Genomic DNA, 11,092 nt, shown 5'->3' with positions numbered 1-11,092 from the left:
TTGCATTGAGAACTACCTCTCTCCTCATTAAATCATTGTCACATAAGCAAATTTGCTGAGTTGGACTCGATGTTACTGCCGAAGTTACTCCCACTATGGCTAGTCTAATAAACTCTAATCTATCTACACTAATAGTTTTGGTGAAGGGAGGAAGCATTGAATTAAATTAAATGAATGGTTGTTATTTGTGTCACTCACGTGAGCAACACACATGATTGTGGTGCGGGAGGGAGGGACCCAGGTGTTAGTGAGAGTATCCATCCATACATCCTTTTCCCCTCCCTCTTTCCCGTCCACCCACCCCTACCCATCCAGACCAACACACTGCGGCGGCGGCTGCGGCAACGGCAATGATGTGTTCATGGCCAGCGGCGGCGAGACGGAGACGGAGACGGCGGGATGGGGGGCCTGGCCTTCAGCTTCAGGTATTTCCTTCCTCCCTATTGTTGCCCTATCTATCTATCTATCTATCGACGGCTCCTTGCTCCCTATTGTTGACTCCTTCCTTCCTATTGTTATTAGTATTGTTGATTGAAGGTGTCAAGTCAGTGGGTAGGTTGACATCTCAGAATTGGATCAATATAATGGGAGGGAGGGAGGGATGGATTCAATTGCCAGCCAAATGTACTCTACTCTACTAGTACTAGTCGTATGTAATGTATGCGGTGGGTGGTGAGGGGAACAAATGGCCGGCCGGGCCACCAACCACGATTACCCTACTAGTAATAACATTAATTAGTCAGTCAACAATTGCCCACAACACGAGACTCCTGCCCTGCCTCACTTTTCAATTCTTGCTTTCCGAACTTCATTTTCAATCACCAATAGCCAACGCAAGAACAAAGCAAGAAAAGATTTTTTACTTTTTGCGTGGAAATTAAGAAAGGATTGATTTGTTCAAAGCAAGGAAAAAAGGAACCAACTCAACTCTTCCTCCTTTCCTTTGTGGTTGTTTGGATTGATTGATGCAAAAGGAAGGAAGCAAGCAAGTACAAGGAAGAACTGGTCTTCACTTGGATTGGATTGGATTGGATTGGATTCAACAAAGGAAGAAACATCAGAGAAAAAAAGGAAGGGTTCAGCTTGCCGTCCCTTTCCTCCCCATTAATCCAATCCAATCCCCTGCTCCCCAACCAATCGCAATAGAATACTTGACAATTCTCTCTCTACTGGACACCGTGTTTGTTGCTTACTTACTCCTCACATTTTTCAATCCTTCTTCTTCTTGGTGCATCCCCAACCATCCCTCTCCTCCTCCTCTTCTTCTTCTTCTACCCTTTGCTTGCTTGCTTGCTTGTCCTTTCTGCTGTTGCATCCTCGGCAGCAGTGGCGGCCTACTGATTCCCCCCCTATCAACCGCTCCTCAGCTTGCCGGTCCTGCGTTGCTTCATACCAGACCACACCAGGTGAGTCAGTCAGTCCGTTTCCTTCCTTGTTAGCTTGCTCTTCATTACTTTCTATGCTTGCAGTTGCACTACATACATACTTCCCTCCTTCATGCTCTGTCTCTATACATCAATCAATCTATGTATGTTACCTTCCTCCATGCTCTCTATCTTTCTTACACTGCCTTGCTTGTTTGCATCACCAAAAGGATTTCCAATTTTCCACCAAATCTCTCTCTTCTGCCTCCTTTCTGCTTTGTTTATGCCTCCATTCTGGCTATATGCTGTCTTCACCGTATCCCTCCAGCTTACTGTTACTGCTCTGCTTCACAGCTGTATGCATGCTGTTTCTTTGTTTGCACTAAGAAACTCCTACTAATTGCTACTGTATAACATCACCACACCACACCACACCGCCGTTACTTCATTTACAAGACCATCTCTTTTATTTTTGTGCTACTGGATCTGGACAAGTAACTCTTCTTCCTTCTTTCAGAAAATAAACTCCGGCATCAGAGAGAGCCTCCTGCATTGCTGAAACCTGAATATTACTGCCAACAACTTGGGGGAATTTTCTCCTCTCCTCTGCAACGGCGCCATGCTGCCCTTCTATATCTGCTCTGCTCTCTTCACACTATTATATTTCGCACATGTGCAGCAACCGACGGCCGCACAGATCACCGCACCATGGGAAGGTAAAATCCATCCATCCATCTTAACCACCACCATACCTCTTCTTATTTTGGTTTGGTACATAACATATTCTTCTTATGTTTACATTTATTTCTATAAATCCTCCTTGCATTATTATGAGAGCTAGAGAATAACTAACTAGTTGCTCTACATTTAATTTGGTTCAACTGCAGTCAACGCTTTGAGAGCTATAAGAGGCAGCTTGAGTGATCCAAATGGATTTCTCAACAGCTGGAACCGTGGAGATCCATGCGTCGCAAATTGGACCCGTGTTATCTGTTACAACGTAACAGCAAAAGATGATGGATACTTCCATGTGCAAGAACTGTATGTCATCTCTCATATGTATCCTTCCTGTGATGCAAATATGTTTCACTTGCTGATTGATATATTCCTCCTGCTGTGTGTATGTGGTTACAGACAGCTTCTACGGTTGGATTTATCCGGGACTTTAGCTCCTGAGCTTGGCCAGCTCTCCCGTATGAAAATTATGTGAGTGCAGTCGGTTCAGCTGCCTAATTATCACATGGATTGCACAATTAATGAAGGGGGGACTGACTACTTCTTTTAATTTCCTTTCAAAGGGATTTCATGTGGAACAAAATCACTGGGAGCATTCCTAAGGAGGTCGGCAACATTACTTCTCTGGAACTATTGTAAGTCGCTCCAAATCTGCACCACTGATTGATTTGATTACAAAAAAACATGGTCTACCTGAATCAGTTTCCTTCATATCCTTCCTCTTGGACATTCTGAGATGATTGCACAATTGATTTTGCTCATGTAACAATGTGTCCATTGCTTATGTTTGCAGGCTCGTAAATGGGAACCAGCTGACCGGTTCTTTACCAGAGGAAATTGGCTTCCTTCCTAACCTGAATAGGATTCAGATTGATCAGAACAATATATCCGGACCCATACCTAAATCATTCGCTAACCTGAACAAAACCAAGCACTTGTAAGTAGAATATGTTTTTGCCTCTCTGTTAACTTGTAATCGTGATCCTTACCCTAATGGATTTCCAACTTCTGTGCAGTCACATGAACAACAATTCATTGAGTGGTCAGATTCCACCTGAATTGTCAAGGTTACCTTCACTTGTTCACATGTAAGTACCTGGCCACTGCACCCACCATAATAATTGTTTTTCATTTATACCCTACTGACAGTACGATTCGTTTGCAGGTTGCTGGATAACAATAACCTATCGGGCTATCTTCCTCCAGAATTAGCGCAGCTACCGAAACTGCTCATCATGTACGAAGCCTACTAACTATTATGCAGTAGTTCGAATATTATTCAATCTTTGATCATGAATCAAACTAAATTTCTAGGTGTTGGATGAAGCTCATGTATTTTTTTTCTGTAGCTTAAATTAATACTGTAGTTACTAATCGGACTAGTGTTCTTTATGGTAACTTGCTCAATAGTAATACTGGGAAGTTGCTTTAACTGGCATTAGCTCAGTTATTTAGTTGTTTGGGATTAATTATGATTTTACCCTGACCTCTATGGCTTTATTTCCTGCCATCAGTAAACCACTGGAAGCTGATATGCTGCTGGACCAATATAACTGCTAGTCTTTTGGGCATTTTTCTGTTATTTATATACCATGAGTAATTCAAAACTAACTGTACAGAAGACCTATAGCAATTTGAGTAACTTCCATTTCACTTTCATAGTTTCTTCACACATCACATTTTTAAGATATATACATTCACTTCCGTCTAATTACGTTGATTCCAGCCAGCTAGACAATAACAACTTCTCGGGAAGCTCGATTCCTCCATCTTATGGCAATATCACCACACTTCTGAAATTGTAAGTATGTCGTATATCTGTCTGCTTTTTTTTAGCTCTCTGCTCACATGACTAATTGATATGGTCCCTCCATCAGGAGTTTGAGGAACTGCAGCTTGGAAGGCCCTGCTCCTGACGTTAGTGGAATACCGCAACTTGGCTACTTGTATGCATCGAATTCTGAAACTGCATATTACAGTACCTTATATCGAACAATCTTATACTTGCTCTGATCTCTCTTTCTTTCTTGTGTTGGTGTTTCTTTCAGGGATGTTAGTTGGAATCAGTTGACGGGTCCCATACCATCCGGCCAACTAGCGAGCAACATAACTACAATGTATACAGCAAATAAATCCCTTACGGTCATTTTGTTTCTTAAGTAGTATCATTTATTGATCTGATCCCTTTTCCCCCCAAGTTAAGGGAACTCCTGATTTAAGTTTACACTCACTTTTGCAACTTGTGCAGAGATTTTTCCCACAATCGTCTTAACGGTTCTATTCCTGCAAGTTTCTCCAGCCTTCCTAATCTGCAAAGACTGTAAGTCTGACAGTGCCTTCTCCATGGTATTATGTCCTTTAATATTTGATAGGGGATAGATCTGTACAATATGCCTCCTTATATATAATATAGGTATATCTGCTCATATAGTTAGTAACAGTCTAACAGACAAGTTGACTAATCATTGTTAATTTGCACATTAAGTACCTAATCATTGTTAATCCTTCCCGCAAGAGGAGGACTGTTCATGAATGATGAGTCGAATCAGACAGCTTACCTTTTTTTCTTTTTGGGGGGTCTTGATTCAGGTCATTGGACAATAATAACTTGGATGGCTCTGTCCCATCTGATGTCTGGCGAAACATCGATTTCAGTGGAAACAGAAGCCTGATATTGTAAGGCCATCACAAGTTGAACCTTTCTTTTCAACTCTTTGACTCTCGAGCTTTGCAACTGATAGTCTTATATCCTCTGTTGAATATTTTTGCAGGGATTTCCAGAACAACGCCCTCACGAATCTGTCAAATCCTCTTACACCCCCTGCTAATGTTACCATCATGTACGCATTTCTGTTGAACAATTGCTCTGTTAATTTTAAATTAGGAAAACCAACCTTGACCTTCTTGTACCGGTCCGTTAGAAGGATTCTATGTTCACACCCAGGAATTGGTCTCACAATCTTTGTTTAATAAATAAACTGATGTTATGTTGACTGGTACTATAGTTGAATAGCAGTGTCATCTATGAAGAATATATATATGCTGCAGCTACCAACCTTGGTTTCTTCGTCTTAGAATATATTCAACCTAGTTTTTCCTTTGCTTGTGAAATTCCTCAAACTTACAGTTTGAAAAAAGAGTACATTCGTGTTGGAGTTTTCAGACCCATCTACGTACTTTCCATTTCCAGTACCTCTCATATATATATATATATATATATATATATATATATATATATTTCCTTTTTTCACATGGCATGTTCAGGTTATCTGGAAACCCCGTATGTCAGTCCCAGAACCAACTGAACATAGCTCAGTATTGTCAATCAACTCCAGAAGTTAATCCTGGAGGAGGCTCCATAGATAACAGCTCGCTTTGTGCGCCATGCGCAACCGACCTTCCTTTAGAAAGCGTACTCAAGGCACCAAATCCATGCTCGTGTGGCGTTCCACTCTACGTGGATTACCGGCTCAAGAGTCCAGGATTCTGGGATTTTGTTCCCTATGAAGCGCAGTTTCAGGAGTACCTGTCGTCGGGGCTCTTTCTCAACTCGTACCAGCTGGAAGTTACCACTTTCATGTGGGAAGAAGGCCCAAGGCTCAAGATGACGCTGAAGCTGTTCCCAAACAACACCATTCTTTTTAATTCGGGTGAAGTGCAGAGACTGAGATACATGTTCACAGGGTGGCTCATCGCGGACTCGGATATATTTGGGCCCTATGAGCTTATCAACTTCGACCCAGGGTGGTATGAGAAGGGTATGCTATTTTATCTCCACTCCGCTCCATACTTCGTTTCGTTGCAATCTTTTGTCTTGGTATATCCAGCAGCTGTAGCAATTATTCAACATTTCCCCATGATGCTTTCTTTTCAGTACTGCCGGGTCGTACAAAGAAAAGTCTCAGTACAGGTGCCATTGTTGGTATTGTGATCGCAGCCTTTGCTGCAGCGGCAGTTCTTTCATCACTCATTACTCTCATCATATTGAGAAGGCGTTCAAGACAGTTTTCAAAGAAACGCACCGGTATATAAGCCCCTCATTTCTACCTTCTTTGGTCTAAAACTGTTAGATGATTCAATCTCGTATTCAATAAAGTGTAATAATAGTGTTTCAGTCGTCCATTTTTATTTATTTATTTATTAGAACACACTTCTTTTGCTTCTGATTTTGTTAGTACAGAGTTGCAGCACTGAATATATTGTTCTTTTGACTTTTCAATATGAGTTGCTGCTTTACAGTTGTGAAGAAATAGTTATGGCTACACGATGACAATATTCTACTGATTTTGCAGCGAAAAGGATTCCGATGAAAATTGATGGCGTGAAAGACTTCACTTTCGAAGAATTATCAAACTGTACAAATGATTTCAGTGAGTCGGCACTAATTGGTCAAGGAGGGTATGGAAAAGTATACAGGGGGGTGTTGGCTGATGGAAAAGTAGCAGCAATAAAACGTGCACAAGAGGGATCTCTTCAGGGTTCAAGGGAGTTCTTCACAGAGATAGAGTTGCTGTCCAGGCTGCATCACCGAAACCTCGTCTCTTTGCTTGGCTATTGCGACGAAGAGGATGAGCAGGTTTTTATTCCCCCTGCAACTTTTGTTTTTCTATAAACTAATAATCAAAAATACAAACTCATGCTGTGAACCATGCATGTATATATTGCAGATGCTGGTGTACGAGTACATGCCAAACGGTACTCTACGTGATCATCTTTCAGGTTAGGACTTGTTTTCGATCTGTAGCTAGCCACCTCAAAATTATCATTCTTTTTTGGTTGCTTGCAAACTATTTTTGCCTGTCCTGTGTCGAAAGTTGCTCTAACTAGCCGGTGGTTCACTTACGTAATACTAACAGCTAAAGCTAGAGAGTCTCCAAGTTTTCCCATGAGGCTACGAATCGCACTGGGATCATCACGGGGCATCCTGTATCTGCACACGGAAGCGGACCCTCCGATATTCCATCGCGACATCAAGGCCAGCAACATTTTACTCGACTCCAAGTTTGTAGCCAAGGTTGCCGATTTCGGCCTGTCGCGCCTTGCTCCGCTGCCGGATACAGAGGGGAGCGCCCCTGGCCACGTGTCCACCGTCGTCAAGGGCACCCCGGTGAGCAGGCTCTTCTCTTGTACCATCATTTTTTCGCATATATATGTTGTCCACCATCTACTAGCTAGCTGCATTATTGATTGACTGAGTTGGTTTTGTGTACAATTGGCAGGGTTATCTTGACCCGGAGTATTTCCTGACACACAAGCTCACGGACAAGAGCGACGTGTACAGCCTGGGCGTGGTGTTCCTGGAGCTGCTGACGGGGATGCAGCCTATTTCTCATGGAAAGAACTTGGTGAGGGAGGTGGTGGCGGCGAACCAGTCGGGGATGATCCTGTCGGTGGTGGATCTGCGGATGGGGTCAGTGCCGGGGGAGTGCGTGGAGCGGTTCGCCGCGCTGGGGCTGCGGTGCTGCCGGGACGAGACGGACGCGCGGCCGTCCATGGCGGAGGTGGTCAGGGAGCTGGAGACCATCTGGCAGATGACGCCCGACACGGACGGCGTGCCCTCGGAGTCGGTGGCCATGGATCCCACCCACACGCCAGCATCGTCGTCGACAGCAACCGGGTCTCGGATGGGCAACGAGCAGTACGACATGTCGACGTCGGACGTGTCCGGCAGCAACCTGCTGAGCGGCGTGGTGCCCAGCATCAACCCTCGCTGAGAAAGATTAATTGTTTGTTTGTGTGGAGCCTGCATATGTATATAGGAGTATATGGTTGCTGGTGTATGGATGTGTGTATTATGTGTCGTTTGTGCCTTTTTAGGAATTGTGCTCTGCTGCTGGTAGAAGTTTTCGTTAGAAATTTGTGATTGTTCAAATTTCCATTTCCGTTTTCGCTGCTAGTCAGGAGCTAGTATTACGAATTTGTGAGCTATTAGAAATTTGGTTAAAATTTGTGATTGTTGACGTTTCTATTCCCTTGTGAGATTTGCTTCTTATGGACCGGCTTGACCGACCAAGTGCATGCATTGGGAAGGAATAACAAACTGACGAAGCTCACATTGCCCTGTAAGTTGTGAAAATAGGAATAACAAATGAAGCGTGTTTATTCCTATTTCGAATTTTGTTCATGTTTTTCCAAAAAATGCATGAATTTGCAAAAAAAATTTTGCATTTTCTAAAATATTAGGGAATTCCAAATTGTTCGTTTCCAAGAATATTCGGCAATTCATAATTATTACTGTTATTGAATTTTTTAAAAAGAATCAATAAAAAATCTTTCAAATCTTAGACTGCAGTATGTTCTTAAATATTCGCACTGGCCTTGGGTTCGAAGGACGCATTTGTTCGACTGCCTACCAGCACGTGGTTGGGTCTTTGAAGTCGTGAGTTCAATTCTTCAACGCTTCTTTCTTTTGGATTTTTACTCGCGCATTACAAGCAAATGTCGTTTCGGTGCCTGCCAGTGTGTTGGCTGAGATGCGAACTGTTGTGTGTTACATGCGTTTTTTGGTCCTTTTATCATGGAAAAGAAATACAAAATCTATCCAAAATAATACAAATTTTCTGTGTCCTCGAAAAGGAAAAATGGTTTGTTCCGAATTTCGTATGTGGGCCGCGCGCGCTGTGTTTCAGCGAACAAACACACTTATTTTTCTGCCCATGCAGTTGGGAAAACCCTATTTGCCGCACAATATGTAAATAGTGGGAGCTTCACACATGCGAGCAAGACTGGGCCAGACTGTTTTTTTGTGTGTGTTATATTTCTTTTTTAGTTTTCGGTTCCTTTTTCTCCTTTTTTGCATTCCCAGTTCTTATTTTTGGAAATTCAATATATTTTGTAAAATGTTAAGAATTTCTTTTTTTTCACATTTTCGAAAATATTCATAATTCCAAAATAAATCCCGTTTCAAAAACTATTCGGATCTTTAAATATATTTTCCCTCGTTCCAATTTTTTAAAAATTCAAAAAATGTTCCCAATTTTTCCAAAAATACTTTGGTTGTGCATAATTGTTCAAGATTTATAAAATGCATATTTTTCATGTTCGAAAAATATTCTGTTTTAGTGGAATTTTGAATAGTTCCAAATAATGTTCATGTTTAAAAAACAGATTTTCTAATATGTTTTAAATGTTTAAACATGTTCCTATTTTCAATAATTATTCAAAAATTCAAAAAAAAATCATATTTTTATAAAGTACCATGTTTTCAGGAAATGTTTACAAATTTCAAAAAATGTTCATTTTGTTCGTTTTGTCCAAATGTATGGAATTTCCAAAAAAAAATTCTCATTCTGTAAAAATGTTCGGGATTTCAAAGATTCTTCAGCTTTCATAGAATATTTGGCAATTCATAATTATTAATTTTTTTAGAAAAGTTATAAAAGAATCAATAAAAAATGTATCAATCTTACACTACAGTATGTTCATAAATATTCGCACTGCCCTTGGGTTCGAAGGACGCATTTGTTCGAGTGGCTAGAAGCACGTGGTCGGGTCTGTGAAGTCGTGAGTTTGATTCTCCAACTCGTCTCTCTTTTGGATTTTTACTCGCGCATTACAAGCAAAGGTCGTTTCGATGCCCAGACCCGAACTGTTGTGTGTTCCACACGCTATTTGATGCTACTAGCGTTATATAGTAGCCCATGGGAGAGCTAGCCCAAGAAAAGCGAGCTAATTGCTCTGTCCCCCAAGCTGTATTGGGCCTCAACCGCACTCCCTTACTGGGCCACCTCCTCATCCGAACTACCGATCCTCGCCGAGGGAGGCAAAAAATATTTTGCGGCCGTAAGGAACCAAACTTACGACGACCCATCTAGTTCCTCGAGCGGATGCTAACTGGGCTAGGTAAGTTTTGTTACATAAAAACGACCGGTCCTCCAATTAAAATATGTATGGATTTTGTTTCATTCGTTCCGCACGTGGTTCCCGTTTTTTCGTTTGTCCCCCGGGTGCGCCGAACTAGGCCTATCAGATATTTCTTTTTCTGTCGGACGGGCATGCAGCAAAAAATTTGGGCCACAAGGGGATTGAACTATGGAACTTCCCTATTGTACCGATGGACAAAAGCAACAGCTAGCTTTTAATTGTTCGGGCTTGCAGGCCGCCTTCCAGCCCATAGGAAGCCACGTGATAGCATGTCAATGGGCTTGATCGGGCATGTGCATGGCAATCATTTGGAAGAGGCAAATTTAACAAATTTAACCTATAGACGAAATCAAATCACAGAATGAACTGTCCGTGAAACTATTTCACGCGGCTGACCCGTGGCGCCTAGCTCTCAGGCGCTGCTAGGCGCTGCACTAGTGCAACGCCTAGGAGCTAGGCGCTACACTGTATAGTGTGGCGCCTAGCTCTCAGGCGCTGCACACTGACTTAGTAATTTTCTGATCACACGGGTGCGAGGCTGGCCGTGTAGCGCCTATCTGTGAGGCGTTGCACAGTGTAGTGTGGCGCCTTCGTGTCGGGCGTCACACAAAAAGGTCAGCCGCGTGAAATAGTTTCACGGATAGTTCATTCTGTGATTTGATTTCGTCTATAGGTCAAATTTGTTAAATTTGCCTTTGAAAGATGGGCATGGCCGATAGGAACCGAGCGTCCCATCCATGCATGGAGCTTCTTTCTCTTCATCCTTCCCATGGCCGGCCGGCTTCTTTAGTTTCTTGTCGGAAAGAGGCATCACAGTACTTGTTCAGAAGCAGGAGGATCATAGCTAGGCTTGCCATTTTGTAACACAACCAAAAACACTTTCTCATTAGTTTCTTGCTTAACTACCAGTCTCTTGTCTTCACGCAATGCACATACTTCGCTTGTCACCTCAGCGTCGACAACATTCATGCCAGAGGTATCAGAGATCAATTTCCATTCATTACGTTACGTTACGTACGTTATTTATACATAATTTGTGATTTTAGAGCAACGGATTATTTACATTCCATAAATCACGAGGTCCAGTCTCATGCCTTTTATGCCAGTCTAGATCCAAATTTTAACAAGTA

The 11,092-nt window shown here is 42.3% G+C and overlaps 1 protein-coding gene across 2 annotated transcripts; it reads left to right on the top strand.

Annotated features, from left to right (window-relative positions):
- Positions 1-246: 246 nt before the first annotated feature.
- LOC109780463 (probable LRR receptor-like serine/threonine-protein kinase At1g06840) lies at positions 247-8,067 on the top strand. 2 transcript variants are annotated; one of them, XM_073511417.1, is made up of 20 exons: positions 247-425; positions 1,882-2,080; positions 2,252-2,405; positions 2,499-2,570; positions 2,663-2,734; positions 2,893-3,036; positions 3,116-3,187; positions 3,265-3,336; positions 3,826-3,900; positions 3,977-4,045; positions 4,148-4,216; positions 4,348-4,419; positions 4,689-4,775; positions 4,871-4,939; positions 5,364-5,857; positions 5,974-6,123; positions 6,392-6,675; positions 6,767-6,818; positions 6,956-7,206; positions 7,319-8,067. In XM_073511417.1, exons 2-20 carry the CDS (start codon positions 1,984-1,986, stop codon positions 7,811-7,813), a joined length of 2,850 nt encoding a protein of 949 aa, XP_073367518.1. In that variant the 5' UTR covers positions 247-425; positions 1,882-1,983; the 3' UTR covers positions 7,814-8,067. The 2 variants fall into 2 exon arrangements, with proteins under 2 accessions (XP_073367518.1, XP_020194935.1); XM_020339346.4 differs by lacking the exon at positions 247-425 and adding an exon at positions 614-1,406.
- The last annotated feature ends 3,025 nt before the right edge of the window (positions 8,068-11,092 follow it).

The sequence above is a fragment of the Aegilops tauschii genome, chromosome 3 (assembly GCF_002575655.3).
Source record: "Aegilops tauschii subsp. strangulata cultivar AL8/78 chromosome 3, Aet v6.0, whole genome shotgun sequence".
NCBI lineage: Eukaryota > Viridiplantae > Streptophyta > Magnoliopsida > Poales > Poaceae > Aegilops > Aegilops tauschii.
The sequence above is the reverse complement of the archived record's forward strand: the minus strand, read 5'-3'. Positions and strand labels throughout refer to the sequence as shown.